This window comes from Gobio gobio (assembly GCF_949357685.1).
Source record: "Gobio gobio genome assembly, chromosome: 15".
Lineage (NCBI taxonomy): Eukaryota > Metazoa > Chordata > Actinopteri > Cypriniformes > Gobionidae > Gobio > Gobio gobio.
Genome location: NC_137108.1, coordinates 32,108,088 through 32,133,710, shown reverse-complemented (window position 1 = coordinate 32,133,710; position 25,623 = coordinate 32,108,088). Strand labels below are relative to the sequence as shown.

Below are 25,623 nucleotides of genomic sequence, written 5' to 3'. Positions count from 1 at the left end.
GTTGACCAATCAGAGCAGCGTTGTGTGGTGGGCGTGGCTTCTATAGGCGTGGGTATGTGTGGGCATCAGGAACCTTTGTAGGTATTCTCTAGCGTTACGTCATTAGCACAGGTAAGGAGCACTGAGGAGAGAGCCTGGAAAGGTACATGGAAATACATCATGCAGTTCTGGAGTTTACTAAGTTGTGCTAGTGCAGGTACGTGGGTCTTTGTTATAGTGCTGACATTAATCACAGGGGCATTGTGTAATGGTAATCATTCATTATTTACAAGCTGCTCCAGGACAGGAAGAGAGTTTCTAACTGGCAGCTTAGGGTCGGAAGCTTCTGTCACATATAAATATAAAACCCATTTAAAGCATCTCATTTGAAAACATTGCTTTGTGTACTCGCATATGGGATCATCTATAAAACAAAGGGCATTTTTTTTTCTGCTCCAGGGTGGAGTAGGGTTACCTCAAGCCATATTTCATATTTCCAATGCAAATGTGATCGGAAGAACTCCAGGAGGCTTGGCTTGGTGCAGAGCTGCGCTTGAAGCTATGTTTTTATATGGTGGTGTTTTCAGTCAGCCTCAAAATTGAACCTCAAATACTAAATAAAAGAGGTGTCCCTGTGTGTGTATAGCCATTTTCACTGTTACTGCTTCATGTACACGATCCTGCAAATGTGTTAAAGAATGTTTCGGTTCATTATTTAGGTTTAGGTAGTGATAGGATGATAGTGTCTAGCTTGTTGTGGTCTTTTACGTGGTTGTTTATCTGTGCAATCATTTGTTAGGTTTTGTCTTTAAATGTTGTTCGCTATATGTAGGTTATCTCTAATGCATTGCAACATTTGTTTAGAACAAATTCCTGTGTATTTGACAAGTCTCAACATAGCTTTGGTCTGCTGCAGGTATTGGAATGATCCACCAGGCGCAGGCAGAGCGAATGTTGCTTATACATTAAATCAGCACGGATGTACGTTTTTGAAAACAACTATATTATTACATAATTTTCAGTAACCTTACAGTCAACTTGGCTTAAAGAATACGGACACCATTAAAGGGATATTATGGGTTCAATACAAGTTTAGCGTAGTTTACATTGACAACATTGGTGTTGTTGATAACCACAAAAAATTAGTTTGACTCATCCCTCTATTTTTTTTTCAGCAAAAAAACATGGTTGAGGCGCTTACAATGGAAGTGAATAGAGGCAAGCTTTGGCAGATTTAAAAGCCGATTATGTATTATTATTATTTGTTGCATTCATTTTAGGTTTTGTGTTGTGTCATGGCAACAAAGTAAAAACATTGAACATAACATTTTAACATGCATTTTGTTTACATTTGGTGGTCTATAATGCTGTTTAACAAAGGGGCTCCATTCACTTCTATTGTAAGTGATTCAAAGTAACCTATATTTTCATATTTTTAAAAGTAAACGAGGGACAAGTAGAAATAATTTTTTGCTATGCCACAAATGTTGAGCTTAACTTTGTACTGAACTTGGGATATTTCTTTAAATATATTACCTTTATAAATTGGCTTTTTTGTGCAAATAAATTAATACTTTTGTTCAGCAAGGATATATTAAATTGCTTAAACACGACAGTACTAACTTACATTATTATAAAAAAAACTATTTCAAATAAATGCTGTTACTTGAAATGTTATATTCATCAAAGAATTCTTAAAAAAAGTTCTAAAAACTCAAAAAGTGCAACTGTTTTTAATATTGATTTCTGAGTAATGGCTGCTGAAATTCAACCATGTCATCACAGGAACAAATTAAATTATATTATTTACTATATTTTTATATAGTTTTATAATATACATGTTTTAACTGTATTTTGATCAATTAAATGCAGCCTTTTTGGGCATAAGACACACTTTTCAAAAACATTATAAAATCTTACTGACCCCAAACTTTTGAATGGAAGTACTAGTGTAGTTATTGAATACTTCCATATATTTTTGTTCATTCAATAACTGAACTAGCTAATAACCTCTTATGGTTCAATTTAAACGACACCATTGATTTACTGTTGGACTCTATTGTATTGGCTTCAATGTTAACTAAAAATGTAATCTTTGTAATCTGATATTGATCACTGAGTGTTGATTTAGTGATGGCTTGCATAGATCATTTTTCTTTTTGCATGGGTGAATATTTGTATGTTACCATGACTCTGTCCAGAAGCGCATCAAGATAATTTGGTAAAGAAGATCCAGTTTCTCCCAGTGCAGCTCAACCAGAGCATTGGAATTGTCAGGTGTATTTTATTAAGCCAGGACATGATGAGTGGAATGTGGATTTATTCGGCTCAGCCAGGCCTCAGGGTCTGTCTCCTCATGGGCTATTCATTAGGGGAATTATCCTGGGCTGCTTTTAGGCCATAGTGTGACATGGTGACAATTTTCCCTGTTATTATTTCTATTGATTGGCAGAGGTCTGCGCTCAACTGTTTTAGAATAGCTGAGGGTTTCATTCTATTATATTACAGAGTGACAGGGGTCAACACATATAGCAGCGATGAGACATTTCTGTCTGACGGATTTCTTTTTAATGCTGATTTTTACTTTTTGGGGATACTGTTCTCATCACATCAAACTGTGGTACCCAAAATAAGATATTTTGAAAAATGTGGTGTCTTTTGAGTCCAAAAATAAAAGTCAATGGAATCACTATGGACAACATTCAAACATTCTTCAAAATACCTTCTTTTACCTGAATAAAATTACCAAGTTGTCTTTTTTTGGGGGTAAACCATCCCTTGAAGTCATCAGTGGTAAAGCCCTTTCATCTTGCATTGATTCAGGTCTTTTTTTCACTTGGTATTAAGATGCCTTTTGTTCGATCGGATCACTAGTTGATGAGGGAGGCATTCCTTTTTACACCTGAAAATTTAACATTTACATTTATTCATATAGCAGACGCTTTTATCAAAAGCGACTTACAACTGAGGAATACAGGACGTGATCCGTCATGAAGAGGTGGAAAATCAGTGCCTGAAATACTAAGTTTTGCACAAGCTAGGATAGGGAGGGAATCGAGGATTTAATTTTTTTTAAAGATGAGATTAGGTGCTCACAGAAGAGATGCGTTTTCAGCTGTCTTTTGTATGTTGTCAGTGACTCTGCATTCCTGACGGAGGTGGGAAGATCATTCCACCAGAAAGGAACGGTGAATGAAAATGTTCTGGAAAGGGATTTAATGCCTTCCTGTGGTGGTACCACGAGCTGTCGCTCCTTTGCTGAGTGAAGGCTTCTGGTGGGGGTGTAGATTCTTAGGAGCGAGTTGAAGGATGCAGGTGCTGAGCTTGTGATGGATCTGTAAGCAAGCGTCAATGGCTTGAACTTGATGCGAGCAGCGAGTGGTAGCCAGTGCAGAGAGATGAAGAGAGGTGTGACATGGGCCCACTGTTGAAGGCAAGATGTGCCACTGCATTCTGAATCATTTGAAGCGTTTTGATCGCACACAAAGTCCTGCCAGAAGGGCATTGCAGTAGTCAAGCCTAGAAATGACCAGGGCCTGGACGAGAAGCTGTGTTGCATGCTCTGTTAGGAATGGTCTGATCTTTCTAAAGTTGTGCAGCGCAAACCTGCATGACCGAGCTGTCTTTGAAATATGGTCTATGAAGGACAGCTGGTCTTCAAGGATGAACCTAGCTGGATGGTGAAGTCGTGTTGTAGAGTCGGATCGGCAGGGAAGACGAGAAGCTCAGTCTTTGCCAGGTTGAGCTGCAGGTGATGTTTTTTCATCCATGCCGAGATGTCTGCCAGACAGCTTGAGATTCGTGCAGCTACTGTGGGATCATCTGGTTGAAATGAAAGGTAGAGCTGTGTGTCATCAGCATAGCAATGGTATGAGAAGCCATGTGCCTGTATGATGGGTCCCAGTGATGTAGTGTAAATGGAGAAGAGGAGAGGTCCAAGCACTGAGCCCTGAGGAACCCCCGTGGTCAGTTGATGTGCTCCAGGCAACCTTGAAAGACCTATCTGTGAGATAGGATTCAAACCAGTGCAGTGGAATTCCTGTGATGCCCAGTGATGAGAGGGTGGAAAGAAGAATCTGGTGATTCACAGTGTCAAAGGCATGCAGCTGACAGATCGAGGAGGACGCGGACTGATGATTTTGATGATTTAATCCATCTCTTTCTTCGAGGGGAGGGTCTATGGACGCGTAAATATATGGGCTTTTTCAGATCTTTTGATCTAATGGACAAAATAAGCTCGTGCAAATTACATTTGAACGCGCCCCTAGACGACAGAAAAACACACAGAGAACAGCAGCTTTCGTTCCTGCTCTGATAGCCTCAAGACCACGGCAGGCAGACACTGAGTGCCTGCAAGAAATCAGGAATGGGGAGAGAACATGCTTGGTACGTTTTTCATTTAAAAACCAAACTTGGGTCTTCAGCCGTCAAAATTTAAATCCCGTCTGACTAGCGGGCTTCCATAATGTTTACACATTAAGTCAGTAGGCGGAGAGCAGGCAGTCTTTTGTGGTTTTTGGAACACATTCAACCACACGAGCGTCTACACTACAAAGGCAATCCAGTTAAATGCTTACCGTTGAAAGTTCAAAATGCTTTTGTTCCCGTTTACACCTGTATTTGCCGTTGTCCACTTATGATCCGATTGATGAAAATAAAGGGTTAGTTCACCCAAAAATGAAAATTCTGGCATTAATCACTCACCCTCATGTCGTCCCAAACCTGTAAGACCTTTGTTTATCTTGGGGACACAAATTAATATATTTTTGATGAAATCCGAGCGCTCTCTGACCCCTCCATAGACAGCTATTTAATTAACACTTTCAAGGCCCAGAAAGGTAGTAAAGACATCTTAAGATTAAAGACATATTTAAACACGTTCTTTCACGGCCGCACTGGTCGCAAATAATGACTTGCGACTTGACTTGGACTCACGAACAACTGACCTGAGACTTGACTCGAGACTTGATTTTGACTTGACATGCACTTGTGGAAAAAATGCAAGTCTTTTGGCACGGTATTCCCGATTACGTTCTCTATTTACTACCCCACATGACAGCATAAAACCCCATTTACTATTCATTCATTCACAAATGTGTGCTGCAGCAGCAGCCAATATCACAAAACATTTCTAAATACACCAAGCCAGCGAGCGCGTGACGCATCTGAAGGCACGCAAATTAATCACCCATTAGAAAACTGCTGTTATATAAATTAGCAACAAATTGTAACAATATAGTCAAGCCTTACCTTACGCAACTTTGTCATTTAATTTTAAAAAGCAGTCAATGAATCGGAAGGGAAGCTGCGGTGTTGCACAGCAGCAGAGGCTTGCTTGCGGCCCATTTTCAAGAAGTACACATTTCCATGTCCTTTTCATGTTTTCCCCCAAAGTAGGCTATTTGTTAACATATGCATATAATCCAGATTTGCCAAGTTAATTTGCATCTGGATTGCACAAACACTTTCATACGCAATTTATGACCCTGTCCGACTAATTTCCACAAACGAGACATGCAGATGGAAATATTGTTCTTTGTGTTGTTTACCGTAACGCAGGTGCTCACTGGGAGACTACATTATCCAGCATTACTTGAGATCTACAGCAAACTACGGCAACTCGAATAGCTCAAAATACACAGCACTTTTTTCCCCCTTTGTGGTGGTTCTAAATGGTATAATTTTGTACAAAGTTGGAAAGTAATAGTTGTGATTTAAGTAGTTTTTTGTGTGCTTTATTATGCAATTTTAAAGGAAAAGTAATCTGTTTTGATAGTTCAAGACACTGTTAATTAGAACAACTAGCTGAATAAAAAATATTGCTAAAAATAGAACAAAGACTTGACTTGGACCCTAAAGACTTGAAATTGGAGTTGGACCTCAAAGACTTGAGACTCAACTTGACTTGTGAACATGTCTGCCTAATTCAGCCTCTGTCAGTCAGCATCAACATGATGAGTCTATATGGCAGTGTCACAGCGGTGTGACTGCTGAGAGGAAAGATAAGAGGTTAAGAAACGGGTGAATTTGTGTGGTGTAAGCAGAGGGGGGCTTTGCACTGATGGATGTCTTTTGTAGATACTGTTGAGAGAGGTCAATCCTCTCCTCGCTGTCTCTCACTTTTACTCTTCCTTCTCCCCTGTGGCTTACAAGCCCTCTTCTCCTCTGACCTGAGTGAAACACACATCTCTCTCTGTTATGTTTTTGACTCTTTGTACTTGCTTTCAAGAAGACTATTCAAATGTAATACTCTTTTTTGTCTAAATAAATAAAAAATAAAACACTACCAACTAAAATTAATAGTTTTAAATGGTACAAGTGAATTTAGACACAATTATAATGCACAGTATGAAAAATGTATTAAAATTGAGATTTTCTGAGGATTACATTTAAGTGTTATTAAATTGGTGTTTAAAAACATTTTGAGTGAGTGTAAGAAAATGTACAAATAGAGGAATTGAGCGTGTGCAATTAAATATCTAATATTGATTGGTATAAAAAAAAAATACTAAACTTGAATGTCAGACGACAACTGATATGGTACAGATATAGATTGTGCATTTCTCAAAATCTTCCAACGCAACTTCCTGTTTGCATTTGTCCATTCATTGGAAAAGATAGTTTGATTGAGGACTTTAACATTTAGAAAGATATTTTCTGTTTGGCTCTCTGTCATCGTGAGCATAACATTTAGCTCATTTCTAATCTTAGTTTTCACTTTATTTCCTAGATTTATTCTTTGTATAATATGCTCCGGGTGTCATAATGACTTGGCATCAGCGTTTCATAATAACAACGGATGTTCTCAGAAAACTTGTGCAAGATCATTTGGCTGTTATTCAATAAGCAATAAAGGCATCATTAAGATATTGGCTGTCATCCTTCTTTAGTCTTGCATAGTTTTGCTTTTTTTGTTGGGAAATCCAGATAAAACCAGCTTCTCATGGTAGCTAGAGTTTTGGTCCAAGTTGGTGAAGATAGTTGTCATGGCTGGAGGTTGAATTTTTTAGATCACCTTGTTAAAGCTGCCATATTGCAAAAATCTGTTTAAGTTAGTATATTATGACAGTTTTTTTTCCTCAGAATGTTTTTGTCGCATATTTATTTACAGTGACATTTCCGTTATATTCCTGTTGAAAACATTGCTGCAGCATGACTGTCAGTTTTTGGAATTGAACACTTTCTCGGGTTGGTGTGATGAATCAATCAGGAGATTATGTGAGCGATCACATCTCAGCCTCTTCTCCTGCTCTCACTCTTCTGGTCAGACCTGGGGCTACAGCGCAGCCTATCACAATAGATGAATGCTATATGCCTGTGTTCATTTATGACAATTTACTGATCTTCTCTTTTCTCTATGAAGGATGGCTTCAGTGTTTGTTTCTCTGAACTGTCAATTTTTTACAATTACTGTCTGCTTTGCTTCTATTTTCCTCTGTAGGGCTATGCGAGGTTTAGGTTGATTGCCAGTTTGATAGCTGTTTATGAGAAGATCTCCCTGGCATAAACTCTAAAGCTGAACAGAGTTCACAGAGTGAAAGTTGGTCGCTGGCAGATAAAAACAATCCAGACTTTGTAGTTTTATAGGTTTTGTAGAGTACTGCATTGACCTTTAAACGAAATGCAGTCTTATTTATCATCACAGAATTACAAAGTCTGGCCGCCTTTTGTTTATAAACCTTTTCAGCAGAATGCAGTGTGAGATGCTGATGCTTCAAATGGCTGAAATGCACTGCCTTCCAATTAAAGTGAAATTCAGCATCTACAATGAAAAGATTATCCAGCATTCCCTGTGTAATGAGACAGACTTTTCTGTGGTTCTGATCGTCGCTCAGCCTTTGGCTGACCCGCTGATAGAGTCTGAGTGAGCAGTGGGCTCAAGAATGACCTCATTCTGTGCTTTTTGCATCACTCTGTTCTTTCTGTGTGCCATAGTTCCATGCTAATGGTCTATAATAATTCTATTCTATTGTGTTGTGTTATGTTGAGTTCTAGATTTTTTTTTTCATGTTTCATTTTTGTTAATGATCACTGAACACACAGTATTCTATTCTATTCAACACAATGTTCTTTCATGTTCAGTTTTACGTTAATGATTCCTGGGTAGTATTAAATTCTAACATTTTCTTTCATGTTCAGTTTTATGTTAATGATCCCTGGACCTAATTCTATTCTATTCTATTTCGACACAAACATTTTCTTTCATGTTCATTTTTACGTTAATGATTCCTGGGTAGTATTCTATTCTACTCTATATTCTATTCTATTTTGACACAAACATTTTCTTTCATGTTCAGTTTTATGCTAATGATCCCTGAACAGAATTCTATTGTATTCTATTCATATATTCTATTCGACACAAACATTTTCTTTCATGTTCAGTTTTACGTTAATGATTCCTGGGCAGTATATTCTAACCTAACATTTTTCTTTCATGTTCAGTTTTATGTTAATGATCCCTGAAAAGAATTCTATTGTATTCTATTCATATATTCTATTCGACACAAACATTTTCTTTCATGTTCAGTTTTACATGAATGATTCCTGGGCAGTATTCTGTTCTATTCTATTCTAACCTAACATTTTTCTTTCATGTTCAGTTTCATGCTAATGATCCCTGAACAGAATTCTATTGTATTCTATTCATATATTCTATTCGACACAAACATTTTCTTTCATGTTCAGTTTTACGTTAATGATTTCTGTGCAGTGTTCTATTCTATTCTTTTCTATAATTTTCTTTCATGTAGAGTTTTATGTTAATGATCCCTGGACAGTATTTTATTCTACTCTATTCTATTTGACACAAACATTTTCTTTCTTGTTCAGTTTTACGTTAATGATTCCTGGGCAGAATTCTATTCTATTCTATTCAACACAAACATTTTCTTTCATGTTCATTTTTGTTGATTATCCCTGGACAGAATTCTATTCTATTTTGTTGGACACAAACATTTTCTTTCATGTTCAGTTTTAAGTTAATGATTCCTGGGCAGAACTCTATTCTATTCCATTTCGACACTAACATAAAACTGAACATGAAAGAACATTTTTATGATCCTTGAACAAAATTCTATTGTATTCTATTTGACACAAATATTTTCTTTCGTGTTTAGTTTTACGTTAATGATTCCTGTGCAGTATTCTATTCTATTCTATAATTTTCTTTGATGTTCAGTTTTATGTTAATGATCCCTGGACAGTTTTTTTTATTCTATTCTGTTCGACACAAACATTTTCTTTCATGTTCAGTTTTACGTTAGTGATTCCTGGGCAGTATTCTATTCTAGCATTTTCTTTCATGTTCAGTTTTATGTTCATGATCCCTGGACATAATTCTATTCTATTCTAGAAACAGAAATGGAAACCTTTAAAACCCCATGAAATGTCTCAATGAGTGCAATTTTCATTAATTTGTTGACATATTTACCATTTTCCCCTTCAGAAAATAAGTCACACCTGAATTTAAGTCGAACCAGGTCGAAATTGCTTTGTTGGGGAAAAAACACAAGTTTGTGAATGTTTCATTAGTACATAATGTTTTATTAGTACATTCTGCATTTACAAACATTCATACAATACAATACAATACAATACAAACATTTATTATAAATGTTTAGTCTTGGCATTTATTTGAAGTGTAACTGAAACTACTGGTTGGTGATATACAAATCAACTTGGCCTCATGTACCTCTAATTTGTCACAAATCCAAATGTGTGCTATTTGGACATGTTTTGCATGCTTGACGTTATATAAATTAAATTAAGTCACCACACATTTCAGATGGTAGAAAAATGTGACTTATATTCTGGAAAATACAGTACTTTTAAAACAGGACTTTTTATACAGATCGAAAGATTCTCTTTTTTTAGGCTTTAATTACATCACAGCCATGGACCATGATTTACTGCTTGCTAGCTGGGGTGGGACCTTTTCATTCTGGAGAGCTTTTGATTGGACAAAAATCTAAGCAGTACATGATGAGGAAAGGTTTCTAAACACAGACTGGAGTATGTTTGCTTGTCAAGCCACCAGTGGCGCTCACACGGACATTGACTCATTCACTTCCTCTGTATTGGATCATATCAATACCACCATCGACAGTGTTACAACCCAGAAACAGATCACCACATACCCTAATCAGAAGCCTTGGATGAACAGGGAAGTTCGACTCCTGCTGAAGTCACGCAATACTGCCTTCAGATCAGGTGATGCACAAGCCTACAGTACATCCAGAGCTAACCTGAAGAGGGGCATCAAAAAGGCCAAGCACTGCTACAAGCTAAAGATAGAGGGTCACTTTTCCAACTCTGACCCTCGACGCATGTGGCAGGGCATTCAGGCCATCAGTGACTACAAACCCACCCACTCCACCCCCGCAGCCACTGATGTCAACTTCCTGAACGAGCTAAATTACTTTTATGCTCGTTTTGAAAGAGACAACAGAGAAACTGCCACCAAGCTCAAACCCTCAGCTGACCACCCACCAATCACACTCTCCTCCACAGATGTCTGCAAGGCACTGAGCCGGATCAGCGCACACAAGGCTGCTGGACCAGACAACATCCCTGGACGTGTGCTCAGGGCATGTGCGGAGCAGCTCGCTGGGGTTTTTACAGACATTTTCAACCTGTCTCTTGCCCAAGCAGCTGTACCGACATGCTTTAAACGCACTTCCATTGTGCCAGTGCCGAAACACTCTAACCCGAGGTGCCCTAATGACTACTGCCCTGTAGCACTCACACCCATCGTCATGAAGTGCTTTGAGCGGCTGGTCCTGGAACACCTAAAAGACTCTATACCATCCACATTGGACTCACACCAGTTTGCCTACCGCAGCAATAGGAGCACAGAGGATGCCGTTTCCATGGCACTGCACTCTGTGCTCACCCATCTGGACCATAAGAACACGTATGCACGCATGCTGTTTGTTGACTTCAGCTCAGCATTCAACACTGTCATCCCATCCAAGTTAATAGCCAAACTTGGAGACCTGGGCATCAACACTTCAATGTGTAACTGGATTTTGGACTTCCTAACTGACAGACCCCAGAATGTTCGTTCAGGATTCACCTGCTCCACATCCATCACACTCAACACTGGTGTACCACAGGGCTGTGTGCTAAGTCCGTTTCTCTACTCCCTCTTCACCGCCGACTGCAAGCCTGTGTATGGATCTAATTCCATCGTCAAGTTTGCGGACGACACTACGGTGATTGGGCTCATCAGCAACAACGATGAGACTGCCTATAGGGAGGAGATCCAGCACCTGGCCACATGGTGCACCGAAAATAACCTGCTCCTCAACACCACCAAAACGAAGGAGCTCATCGTGGACTTCAGGAAGGAGTCAAGAGGCACACACGACACCATCCACATCAATGGAATGGCTGTTGAACGTGTCTCCAGTTTCAAGTTCCTGGGGATCCACATCTCGGCGCGTGGACGACCAACACCTCCAGCCTGGTCAAGAAGGCTCACCAGCGCCTCTTCTTCCTGAGGACACTGAGGAAGAATCAGCTCTCCTCGGCTATCCTGGTGAACTTCTACCGCTGCGCAATAGAAAGCATCCTGACCAACTGTGTGGCAGTGTGGTATGGGAGCTGCTCTGTTGCGGAGCGCAAGGCACTGCAGCGGGTGGTGAAAACTGCCCAGCGCATCACAAGGACTCCACTACCTGCCATCGAACACATCCAGAGGAAACGCTGTCTGCATCGAGCTCGCAGCATCCTCAAGGACTCCTCTCACCCAGCCCACAGACTGTTTTCTCTCCTGCCCTCCGGCAGGCGTTTCAGGATCCACCGGACCAGGACCAGCAGACTAAAGAACAGTTTTTTCCCCAGAGCTGTCTCTTTATTGAACTCAAACCCCCGTTGATCCACTTCCCTCATAAACTGATAACTCTCCTACCTCACATCTGCCTTCACTTTGTTATTTGCACTACCGACTGTTTATCACAGTAACAACTGTTTACATATGCATCTTGCACTGCCATATCTTAACTGGATTATGCTCATTTGCACTGCCGACTGTATTTATTGTACCAATGTTTACATTTGCATTTTGCACTGTACTTCTAACTGTAATATGCAACCACTTTCCACTGCACTTTACACTTTTTTTTTCCGGATAGCTCTGTCCATAATTTATTGCACTACCCTAATCCACTGCTATTCCTCATATTAGCCTAGCATATTATTGTATACCTCTATCTGTAAAATTCTGTTTATAGTAATAGCCATCTGTATATTGTATTCATAGTACATATTCACCTGTAAATTCTGTTTATAGTAATAGCCATCTGTATATTTATTCACTGTACATATTCACCTGTAAATTCAGTTCTGTTTATAGTAATAGCGTCTCTCTATTTATACATATTTATACATATTCAGTACATATCCATGTCCTGCACTTACGCATCCATTGTATATCCTGCACTTGCTGCTATTGCACTTCTGGTTAGACCTAAACTGCATTTCGTTGCCTTGTACTTGTACTTGTGTAATGACAATAAAGTTGAATCTAATCTAATCTAATGAGCCATTGATATTTTTGGTAAATTTTTTCCTGAAGAGAGAAACTCTGTATAAATCTGTATAAAGATTTAACACTTTTGAGCAGTTCACTAGATAACCTCAAAACTAATAGACATGGACTAAAAGCCACAAATCTCTAAAGAAAGCTCTTTTAGTTTAGAAATAAGATAGTTAATACATTTTTTGGTATCAGTTTAAGATGCAGTGTAGGGTGAGTTTGAATTGGCTCTGGGTTTTAGACTGTCTAGTAGCAGTATCTGTGCTTAGTTGTAATTTCATCTTTTTCCCTGTTTGTTTTCCTGTTCTTTGTCCGTGGTTATTTCAGATGCATTCATCAGTAAGTGGTGCCCATAAACATATAGTCTTCTTGACGGTAGCTGGTGATTTTGATTAAAAGTTGAATGTGTAGATTACCAGAGCAATTGACAGCTAGAGGGCTCTCTATACACACACTGGTGCTTGAACATACTAGTTTCAATGCTTTTGTAGAATAAAGGTCATTTCTGGAACTGTATAAACTCTAACATGGTTCTGTTATTTTTTTGCAGATATTTCAAGGATATCATATTATGCAGGTAGGACAACCTCTTTTACTTTCTCTCTTTCTTTCTCTCTGTCTCCCTCTTTCTCTCTTTCTCTCTCTCTCTCTCTCTGAAATGAATTTCAAATTGATCGGGGGAAATGTCAGCCTAACCTTAATCCACCATTTACTGAATGTGAATTGGGTAGAGCGTGTTCTCCTGTAAAGCAGATCAGCACAGTCTGTTCCAAAGCCTGTCAGCTGCCTTTGGGCTGCCTATATGACAATTGAGCTGCATTTTAACCCCCCCCCCCATAACCAGCTTTTCTCATTTTTTAAATGTATTATTCATTTATGTAAAAACACTTTTTAATGCGGTAACACTTACATTTTGGGTTATAGTTCTAATTGTAGGTGATTTTTCTTTTGTCTTTGCTCATTTGGTGGTGTTGAGGAGGGAGTGTTGTTCAAATCTAGATGTGTAGTTTGCTGGTGCATCTTCAATTCATTCATAGTTTTCTGAGGAACTGGAACATTATCCAATCAGACTCGAGATGCCCAACCAATCAGCTGATGCTTCATATTTTTAACCTTGTTTCTTTCCATCGCCAAGGGCATTACTGTTGGAGGGAAGGAGGGCCTTTTTAGACAGTAGGGTTCCTGTGTGTCTGCATGGCATCTATGGAGACCATTATTAAGCACAAAATGGGGCCTATTAGCTGATATTTGAGAATGCGGTTAGTATAGCAGGAAATGACCTGTTTGCCCTCCCTATAGGGAACGAGTGCTTGGAATGGTAATGAATATCTCTGGCAAACATGGCAAGGTGAAACTCTTAAATAACAGCAAACAATTTTCTGCATTATGCTTTGCAATCAAACAGTAAGTTATGGTATTATAAGCACAAAATAATGCACAAATCTGCTAGTACAGTACTTGTACTGTACTCAGTAGAGGAAGAACTAGTACAGTTCTACCTCTACTCATTTTATTGACCTTTGTCTGTTGAAAAAGAGGTCCGCATCCCTCCATCTCTTAAAGACCCCCTGTGGTGAAAATCAACTTTTTAATGTTGTTTATGTCTATGTGGTGTTTAAAAAAAATGCTTTAAGGCAACGCATGTGTAAATTCATAAGTCAACACCATTGCTGAGTGTTTTCTCTTTAGGGTGCTTTCACTCTAGCACTTTTGGTGCGCACCCGGGTTTGATTGACGTCAGAGTTCGGTTCGTTTGGATGATGTGAACGCTGTCTTCCGAACTCGGGTGCGGATCTGCAAACCGTACCCGAGTCCGCTTAAAAAGGGTGGTCTGGGGTACGGTTCATGTCAACTCCGGTACGGTTCGCTGCTGATGTGAATGCAATCTTGATTTGATTATGTTGATTTGATAATGTTTGTCTGTGTGAGTTTCACTCATTTTCCTGCCGAGCGTGACTGATGTACTGCAAGCAGATCTAATTTCTGCTCGTTTTCAGGGTTCTTTAGAGCATTTGCAGTACATTCGCGGCAGATAGACACAAGTGCCATTACGTAACGTTACTTAAGCTTTGGAAACAAAACCAACAGTTCAAAAACAAAAATATAAAAGTGAATTTAGCAACGCTAAGCAACGGGGTAAACAGCTGCTGCTTTGATGACGCAAACGCACCCCGGTTCGGACCCATATAATATAATATGAACACAGTCCAGCGGGGGCAGGGGGAGGGGGGAGCAATCGAACTCTGGTTTGGGCCAGGCAATCGAACTAAGTGTGAAAGCACCATTAAAACTGCAGTGAAAAAAAGTAACGGTTTAAAGTCGTAGGTGTTTCTTACGTCATAAATTACCTGGTTACCAATCAAGACAATGTGGGCAGGATTTAGTATATCATTAACATGACCGCTCTGAAGCAGGGGGGTCTCGAGAGAAGCCAGGTTATCTCTGTATATTTTTCTGATGATATGAAAAATCGGGTACTTTTAGCAGTGAAGCGGGTAAATTATGTATTTTACGATGTTATGATGAACTATATGCCATTCTCCACTGACATTCTTCTAAGTTGTTCAAAGCATTTCTAAGCATACTGATTTTTAGAAGGCAACAGTCTGACTCTGAGTTGGAGAACGAGAGCATGGTTTGTGTAACATTAGCACATTATTCGCTGTTTGATAACGTAGTCATGCAATAGGCCTATCATATTAATTACCGTTATGTGTCTAACGTTTTAGAGAGTGATGCATAAAACGCATTACCATTCAGCGACTTGCAGATGAGTCAGCATCAGTGAGTGGAGGTGGGGCTTATTTGCATATTCATAGAGCCAGGTATACTAATTGAAGCAAGGGTGTAGAGTTACATTGAAGCATTTTTAAGGCATGATACAATTATTGACTACAGGGATGGACAAAATGGACAATAACACTTCTAATATATATGATTTCTGATATCTCTGGCTTTTTTCGGGATATGACTATGTGATTAGTAGTTGTATTTACCTTATTTTAACAAGCCTTCAGTTGTACTGCAATCAGCAGACATCAAAATTGAAGCAGTCAGCCTACTTAAATTCAGTGGCCAGTGCTTGGATCTTGATACCGCGGTTCCACTTCACGTTCACTACTGCTCAGACTCCACTGCTCAGGCTCCGAACAACAGAATTAGTGCAAGATGTCAGCTCCATGTTGGGGCTTTTCTTCAAAAGCCACTTTTCCACTGTCGGGCCGAACGGTTCTCATTACGTAACCGTTCCATTCCGTGCCGATCTGGGCCAGTCGGTACGGTTATAGTTTCATTTTCCACTGTGGGGCTGACAATGGTCGTTCTTTGGAATGTATGAGTTTCAAAAGTTTGTTAAAAGACAGTATGGAAATGGCGACCGCGTTATAGAAGGTGATCAGATATTTCTTTTAATTTTATTACTAATCTGCGTTTACGTCGCTTAAATAGCGCGCTTAGCCAGCTACACAGAAACTGGTAGCCAGGCAACAGACAAGAGGCAAATCCTGAATGGCGACGTCACTACACACATTCTACCAGCACGGTTCAGCTAACCTGGGCCAAGAACGGTTTGTAATTGTGCCGTGCCATACCAGGCTCATGTGGAAACATAACTGGAACCGTTCCTTACCATTCTAACAACCGTTCTGCCCTATTACCAGTTATTACTTGTTGGGATGAAATGTAAAACTGAAGAGAAACAAAGAAAATCTTTTTTACAGATTTTTTTTTTTGTACAGAAGTTTAAATATATTTTACATAAATATAGCTGCTTTGTGGATGTTATTTACTATCATTAAATCGTCTGCATTTTATATATGCTGTCTACCAGCATTATTTTTTACAATATTGTCATCATTCAATCAAAAACTTGTTTATAAAATATGCAACACTTGTATTTAGGTGGTACTTTAAATTCGAATTGTTGACAATCCGTTAGTCACTACTTCTTGTGTTTATTTTTCATCTAATCATCTTCTGATGTGTTTTCTCTCTTTCTCTCTTTGTCTGACTCAATTTCTGCCTCATGATTCAACCTATTTTAGCAAAACATCAACATAGACAGAATGCAGTGCCATTGCAGATAGATTTTTTCATGTGTAGTAAATATGCACAACAAAGACATTGTTGTAGTTAGTAAGCTGAAAAGGTGTGTTTGGGATTACACAACTTCTGAACTATTTCTTCAGTACATTGCCATAGGACCTTTATAGAGAGTTCTTCAACATGAAGAATTTTGTTGGAAGTTTTGCAAAATGCAAAGCTTGATGCACTTGCTTGCTAAAAAAAAAACCCCGTAGCTACATTTGCAGCAATGTTTCATCGTTTATTTGTGTGCATCTCTGCAAGTATGGGCTGTTGTCAAAAACAGGAAACGGGCTTCCTTCCTTGAGCCTTTGTCAGGTAGCTGACGGACATTCCTTCAGTCCCTGTCTACATGAAACTCCACGAGTAGCCCACAGCTGTCCTGAAGAGCCACAAACAGCCTCTTGGTGAAGAATACAGTATAAGATTTCTACCGTCATTCATAAGGTGATCAGGGGTTTTTAGAAACGATAATGCTTTGTATTTAAATGTGCAACACAATGCCGAGAATGTAAACAGAAGCCGGACCGCCCAACTAAATAATCCTGGTCAAAGCCTGACCCTGAAAAACCTGCTCAGCTGCTTCTTTTGGCTTGGTGGTCTGTGTTTTGTAAACATAAACTGGTCAGCCAATAGCAGTTGGTTTCAAAGAAATCATTAGCATATTTAAAGAGACCCCTCTTATTTCAGTTGGCCTGATTCGCTCTCTCTTTCTCTCTCTCTCTCTCTCTCTCTCTCTCTCTCTCTCTCTCTCTCTCTCTCTCTCATCCTACCTCTTACACACACTTTCTCTCCTGACACACTCTGCCGGATTGTGAAAGTTACACACGCCATCACCGCAGTCTCTCCTAATCTGGATGAACCTCAGAAAGGCAGCTAAAAAGGAAGCATTTTAACATGTGAGGATTATTCTTTTCGACATTTCTGCTTTTGTTCCAGCCTTGCCTGCTGCATCCGTTCTCTGGAATACTCCGGACAGCTGTGGGATTTCCCTGTCACTTCTGGATCTTTACTCACTGCACTTGTTAGTGGTTTTCAAAAAGCGCTTCTAAGGGAAACAAGACCAGCACACCTTGCGTTTGTATCTACCTGCCGCCCCTTGTTCCCTTAACCGCATGCTCTTCTGCATCACTTTGTTTTCACACTTCTGGATTAGAGCACCAGTCAGCTGACCGATCACCGTCCTGTGACCTCACACCACGCCCCGCCCCAAGCCTTTGAGGGCCATCCCTGGTGGCCTGGTCAAAGTGCGTTGCGGTGGGCCGGGGTCACCCCCTGCTCCCTATGACTGTGTCAGGGAGTCGGAGAGCCGCTGGGCCTGGGAGAGAGACGAGAGAGGAGGCCAGCGGATGGAGGGCAGCGGCTGCAATCCCTTCCCGCTGTGCTGGGCACGAGGAGCCTGCATCTACTCCTACCCTCCCCCCCTGCCAAGTATGTCACCCAGATACAGCACTGCAAACCGCTTCCAGAAAACCTCCACGATACAGTTTCACGCTGGATCTGTCTTACAGGATGTGGAGTATTGATTTAAAGGCAGTTTAGGAGAAAGGTGTAGGAGGTCCGGTTTTTGTCTCTAGATTTTTGCTACAGTCCTTTATTGTGGTATTTGCTCTCAATAGAAGTGCTTTTGAATTGGGTTTAGTTTAATATCTCTGCAGATGCCTGCGAGCACATCATCTATATTTGTAGGGCTGTGCTGCCACAATCCTACACTGATTTATTGTACTTATTTTACCTCACAATATTGCATCAGTACTTTTATTGCAGTTTTATTTTGAGTGTGAATCGCACAAGAGAGATCAAAATTGATACCACATTCAATATTTCACCTACATATGAATAAATCTCACTCATGTTTGGTGTAGTGTCAATCATGATCAAATTATTGATATTTTTAGTAATTTATTGTGAGATAGTTGGCCAATCCAACCTTAGTTTATACCTGAGTTGACAACCTGTTAGACCGGTTAGATTTTTAGTTTATATTTTAATCCCTGTCAAATGATGCTTCAATTTATTTTACTATATGGAATATTAGACTACTGTTCAAAACTTTGAAATTAAGTTAAAGTTGTCTTTGAAAAAAATAATTAATTAATTAATATTAATACATTAATTAATATTGTGAAATGAAATGTTCAGCAGGTTACTCCAGGCTTCTTCAAAAAGCTTTCTAATATGCTGATTTGGTGCTCCGTAAACATTTCTTAATATTATCAATGTTGTAAACAGTTATGTTTAATACTATATTTTTGTGGAAACTTTGATATATTTTGTTTTCAGAAAGTGCATTTATTTGAAATAGAAATCTTTTATAACATTATTAAAAGTCTTTACTGTCAGTTTCGATCAATTTAATGAATCCTTGCTGAATAGAAGTATTAATTTTCTTAATAAAAAAAAAAGAAGAACCCAAGCTTTTGAACAGTAGTGTATACCAGTGTAGGCAGTTTAGTCTTAGATTTGTATATAGTCTTCGATTTGTCACTTATAGGGTCAAATTATAATTTTTGCAATCTGACTTGAATCATGTAATGTATTATTCACTCACCAAAGAACATTTTACTTGCATTTGCCACTGGCCTGTGTTCCAAAAGTTTCTGATTTGTTATCCTGTGTACAAGTAGCAGGCAAAGATATTCAAATTAGCTTATCACTTTCAATTATTAATGACTTTATGACATGGTTTCAATGAAATCAGCCCCACTAGAGCAGCAAGTGTTGAAGGATCTCTTCTGAAATATAGGCCTGAGAAATCAACTCTGTGTCTAAGAGCTCCAACTCATTAGACTGAGTTTAATGAACAATCAGAGAGCCTGATTATCTCTCCGCTGACATCAGTGCAAGAGCAGTCATGTAGGTGGAGTGTAGCTTCATTACTGAGGGGTGAATTCCCATCTGAGCTCAACTGATTGTGTATGTGGGAAGCTTGGCTCATACTGAATACAAAATATACTGCTATTTATTGTCAGTGAGATCTATGAGTTTTATCGTGTGGTTGAGGCACTGATACATAAATATTTTATATTTTTATTATTTTTGTATTTTATTTTACTGGCCCAATCTGACTGATATTGATCATTTCAAAAAAATGCAAATAGGCATTCCTGATATTAGCTTTCCTACAGTACAGACGTATCTAATTGCTGGAAAATTACTTGTGTTTATAGCTGAGTTAATAAAATCTCAGCAATACTGGTGCTAATGGAAGATTATGCCTTTACCAATTAATATACCAAAGGCACATAGCTTGACAGCCACTTTCAGTGCGTTTCTCACATTTATGCCTGGGCCCTATTTCACGCAGCGATTGCAGTTGACAGCCCGCTGGCACCCAAGCTGCAGAAAGGACATTTTAATTGTATTATTGTATCATAAACGCAGTGTGAGTTCTTTTTGTTTCTTCTCTAACTGTCCAGGCCATAGATGAAATCCGGGATGGCTTGCTTCTCTCCACCACAATGTTTCCTTTTTCTGTGCACCAAATACAGATTTTCTAGCCATTTAAAGATGAGAATTAACAGTGTGTGTGTAGAAGAAGAATGACACACTTTTTTGTTGATTTTACTAAATTTAAGGCAAGTGGTTGCACAATATTATTTTCTTCATTTTAAACGTATATTTTTAGTTAATCTTAATCAATGTTTTTTTTTAGCTATTTCAATTAAAATATATTGAGTAAAAATACTAAAGTCTGTGATGAGTAAATGGAAAGACCTCTTTGTATTTGACATTCAGTTATGCTGTAGTAGCCTACAATTAAAAGACTGTCTACAGCTAGCACAGCACTGCATTAGCACAGCTATTGCTCATTGGATGCAGCATTGTGCATCATAGTGTTTTTGCATATAGCCATTCACAACCAAACCATAAGCTCTACTCTGCAGCACAGTGGTAACCATATGAGAGAATGCCAAACATTAACAGGTCTTTCCAAAAATAACACTTAATTTCAACATTTACTATTACAACATGTGATAAAAATCCCCCGCACAGTTTCCGTTAAAGCAGCAAAAATCATTCACGTAATCCTAACACAAATTAATTGGGTAAACTTAAATTTTAAATTTATTTAAGTGGATTGAACGTACTTAACTTAGGAAAAAAGTTAAATAATTGTGTTGCATTTAGCTTATTTTATTAATTTGAACAAGCAGCAAAAAATCTTTTTTCAGTGCAGATGTAGTAGCAATACGGTGTAATACACATAAAAAGTAGGACAACTGACCTCTGTTAGCCAAGAACAAAGAAATGAGGACACAGAGAGCAATGACAAGGCAAAAGTAAAAGAAGAGGAAAAAGAGAAGAGGGATGAAAACTACACCTTTCTCATGTGCAGGGTTTTAGTCAGATCTAATAAGGCAAAGAAATGCCAGTCTCTCACTCTTTTTTTTAAATTCTTTCCAGCTCCTGCCTGTAAAGAAATTGAGCTTGGAATTGGAATAAACCATTCCTTAGGCACAGAACCATCCCTTTTTTTTACTGTCTCGTTTGCTGCAAAGAAACCGCATGTCTGTTGGTGTCATCTTGTGAGAGGAGACTGAATCCTCTACCCCATGGGGCTGTGCAGAATTACCCCATGAAAAGAGTTTCTCTAGTCTTCTCTGTTTAACCTATAGCTGTGGAGGAGCCAGAGAAAGAAACCTTAAGTGAGAAAGAGATATTGAGAGAGACCACTCTCACTATCAGATGTCTCAGCTTACGTTTCTTGAGCTCAGATACATGAGCTTTTTTGTGTGGTGTCCATTCTCTCTGGCAGAGAGTGAGCTCTTTGAAAAGACTATCGCTGGGAGAAAGATAAGGTGAATGCAGCACATGCGTACTGCTAGATATTGATAACCATTCTGGCTACTGGTTGACTGAGATTTTGGAAAATTCTACTGAAGGCATCAAGTACTAAAATAAAGCTTCTCTCTCTTGCCTCTGGTTCAGTCAAGAAAATTCATCTGAATAATTTTATGCATAGTGAATTAACTACCGTTTAGTCTTTTTTTTTTTGTAAAATTTCATTCAATGTAATGCCACTGGACCTATTTTCTCAATGGAAATAGCACAGCTGAAAATAATACTCTCAGGTGTTACCGTGCAAGCTCTTGTGGCCCTTGTGTGTATATTTAGTGTCAGGATTCATAACGTTTCAGGCTCAAGCTAAAGATTTGAAATTTGATTGTTCAGTTGGTTTACATCTGTTGTTTTTAATATTTTTGACTCTCCCAAAGGTCCCCCATTGTCCAAGACCGTAATCAAATAATTTTGATGTTTTATTATGTCACAGAATGTTACAGAAATACAACATTCAGAGGATATTTGCTAGAGTTTGAATGTATTGTAAATGCTAGGCTCCTTTGTTATCAGTCAGATGTGTGTGAACTCCTCCTCCTGACCAAGGTCCCATTGAACCACGCATGTTTACTTTGTACAGTCGCGTGTGTATGTAGGCCGGTGTGAGTGAATGCGGTCTATTAGCTGGTTTAACTCAAGTGTTGTGATTTTTAGGGCCGTTGAATCCAGGTCTTTGACTCATGACCGTCTTGTCAAGAAGTGTTGTGTATTCTCCTGGTCTCCTCAGGACAAACGGACAGGAACTGGATCACCGGTTAGAAGGGCCAGTCTGGACACATTATGATAAGCAGGATGTGATGACAAATAGAGGAAGCTACTGAAATGTATTGTCCGTTTGAATATGTGAGGGCTGGAATTTGTGTCCGAAATGTGTTCCAAAAGACTGACAGCGACAACGTGGATTTAACGCTTTGTTGACGTCCTTTGGACCTACCAAAGTGTATGTGTGCTTTGCACTTTAGTGTTTTCGTCAGATCATTGTCTGTGTTTTTAGAGGGCCGTTTGAGCCCTGAACTGAGATCTGCGCTGGCGTGTACCTGCTGGCCCTTCTTCAGGAAAGGTAGGAGAGGAGCTCAAAATGAACTGAAACTAACTAAAAGCTGCTATAAAATGTGTCTTATGTACTTATCGGCTGTTTCACGTTGATTGAATTTTCCCATTTGCAGGGTTTATTGTGTTGGTGACCCTAATTTTGTTTGTTGTCATATAATTCTTCAATATTTGAAACTGATTGGTGAAAGAGGCAACTGACCACTCATCTGCTTTGTTCAGGGTTTATTTTACGATAATGACCATGTAGGCTTATGTCACCTTTATGCTTAGCTGTTAACCATCATAATAGAGCTGTAGACAAATCGTGGGAATGTTTTCGGCTGATTTAGCTGACATGAAACAGTCAAGCATTGTGGTGTTGACCTTGCAGCTTTGGAATGCTATAGTTTGCCATCATGGATTGTTGTACTTGAAGCTTTTTTTGGCAGAATATTTGACATTATCATAGTCCCCAAGGCCACTTGTTTGGCATGCTTGCAGGAGACATCTGTCTGTCTGAGGTGTTGGTGTCTGGACCTTTTCCTTTATTTCCTCCCAGCAGTCCAACCTCCTGTTAGTGTCTGCAGCATCCTGATTCCTGCTGTAAATTTTGCTCTGACAGTTAAATATTGTGCTGATCCGACCGACGTCTTTATCAGCATAGATCCAAAGCCTTGGCATTGCCTCGCTGCTGTTCATTGCCTCAGGAGTTGTGTTCAGGTGACAGCTCTGAAGCGACTTGACTGAGAGCTTTCATTGTCTTGTCAATGTGTTTTGATGTGTTTTTGTCCTTTCTATTTTGAACAAGAATATTCACTAATGCAGCGATCCTATTTTTATTATTATTATAAGACCTAAATAGACTGAATGCATTGTCAATCTGATTTACTATAGCTTATAGCTACTATTGATATGAAACAAAGTCTCAGATTTCAAATTACGTCCATTTTATTACGAAATTCAAAAAAATACATACCGTTTTGACGCTGTGGCGTGAGATCGCACTGCCGCAACTCAGCTCAAGAGAAGCGGCAGCGCGGAGCCCACGTGAACTCATCCGCTTTAATACCGGTTACAGCGTGAAATAAACATGAATGCGCATCTGAAAGAGCATTAAAGGATACAGTACAACTTACTGAAATCTATATCATGTCACATGGAATCGCTCAATTTAGCCCGTTTCAACCGTGGAAAGACGCCAGTAAAACAGCTTGTGAACAATGTCATGTAACGTCACATTTACTTCAGAAAAACTATATCCAGTGTCCATCAACTTGTTAGTCATTAAGAACAATTTACTCTAGAGAGGAGCATTTTGCTAAATATATGCACCATATTACATAGGCTATTTATTATAATTTTTAATGTTCTTCAATATTTAATGCATGTTTGAATAAATCTGGCAATTTTCGTGACAGACTCCATTTAAATGTTTATATTTAGTAGAAATATGATTATGTAAAGTTAAATTAAACTCAATTATGTTTTTATTATAATAAAGTTATAAAATTAAGTGTTTGTATACAAATTAGTTAATTTTTTCCTTCAATATTATAGTAAGCTTCAACTGACTCCCATAGTTTACAGCATTAGTTCAGAGATTTGTTTTCCTTGAGAAAATTTGCCATGATACCTGATATATATCCAAAATAATCGATATTGAATCGTATCGAATCGAAAGCGTGTGAATTGAAATAAAATCGAATTGTGAAATTTGTGTCAATACCCAGCCCATGTCCTGATAATGCCAAATTTCTTGTTACCAGTAACTGTCCTAGATTATTTTAAATATATCTAGTCCGTGAGAGAGTGCAAGCATATTCGTCTAAAATAATTATTTATTTTCAGCTTCACAATCATATTCTGGTGTCCCCTTGGTCCAAGCTTATTCATTCAAAAGAAAGAGCAGATCCTCTGCTTTAAAAACAAACCGAAAAAACGTTTTATTCTAGCTTCATGCATTCTTTTTTTTTATGATCACTTGTTTCATAAAAAAAGCAACATTTTGAGTAAAAAGCTGAGAAAATCAAAGACTACATCTGGATCAGATTCAGTAAGATTAGCAAAACACAGATAGAGTAGTTTTGAGTCCATCAACACCCTCCTATAGCTTCACAATCCTATAGCTTGTCCTCGGTCGACATTTCATTCAGGAACATTAGGATGTTTTGATTTATATGCTGTTTAATGTTGATGATCAAGTTATTTTACACACATACATACACATACACATATACATACATCACTCTTTATATATATATATATATATATATATATATATATATATATATATATATATATATATATATATATATATATATATATATATATACTGCAAAAGCCTCTAAAAGCCACTTCGGTCAAAAATGAGATAACGATACTGAGTGAATGCTCTCTGCATATAGTATACGTTCATAAAATACTTTAACTTCAAATCCAATAAATCCCCGCCTCAGTCCATTCAGAAGTACCGGTACTTAGGTAGAAACCTATACATACATAGAAGCCTTACAAAAATGCTTATTTTAAATAAAAACGTCAGACGGACTTTAGAGGCTTTTGCATCTTAAGTCTTCATATATATATATGTTATGAACTTGATTCAAGTTATTTTACATATATATTATGTATGTCAATTTTTTAAAAATGTGTAATTCTTTAAGGCCTCACTTTTGCATCTGAAAATGTAGTTCTCTGAAACCTTATTCTCTGCAGAATATGACAGACAGTTAGCACCCACCAAAGCCATGGCAGCGGCTTACCTGGACCCTAACCTGACCCATGCCCTGAACCAGGGGGTCAAGCCTCGCTTCAGCGCAGGGATGGAGCGGACGGCAGGGGCTTTGGAGCGCGTGCTCAGAGTCTTCCACTACTTCGAGAGCAGTAGTGAACCCTGCACCTGGTCCAGCAACATCCGACACGGGGACTCAACTGATGTCAGGGTGAGTCTGCAGATCAACTGGGTCACCCACTTAATGTTCTCCAGGATACAAATTACAACACTTTTAGGGATGACCATATAGTTTTCACACGTACTGCAATATCAAGGTGGTTTTTAAGTCTGGGAAGTGAAACCACACAGCTTGTGCTTCCAGTGTGAATGCTGTAATGTGAGTGTATGTGATTTGAATCTGGTGTTACACTTGCTG

The 25,623-nt window shown here is 38.8% G+C and overlaps 1 protein-coding gene across 13 annotated transcripts in view; it reads left to right on the top strand.

Annotated features, from left to right (window-relative positions):
* ptk2ab (protein tyrosine kinase 2ab) overlaps positions 1–25,623 on the top strand; it is an 88,944-nt gene that overhangs the window by 1,280 nt on the left and 62,041 nt on the right. For 4 of the 13 annotated variants that reach the window (XR_013818040.1, XM_079836982.1, XM_079836973.1 and 1 more), the window contains exons 1-2: positions 17,934–18,031; positions 25,190–25,416. Coding sequence is in view for 12 of the 13 variants with exons in the window: in XM_079836982.1 (XP_079693108.1) it covers positions 17,950–18,031; positions 25,190–25,416 (309 nt within the window). In the remaining variant the exon portion in view is untranslated. Of the gene's footprint in view, positions 1–98; positions 201–13,067; positions 13,095–17,396; positions 18,032–21,996; positions 22,503–25,164; positions 25,417–25,623 lie in introns of those variants that run through there. The other 9 variants (XM_079836986.1, XM_079836984.1, XM_079836974.1 and 6 more) reach the window with 7 other exon arrangements.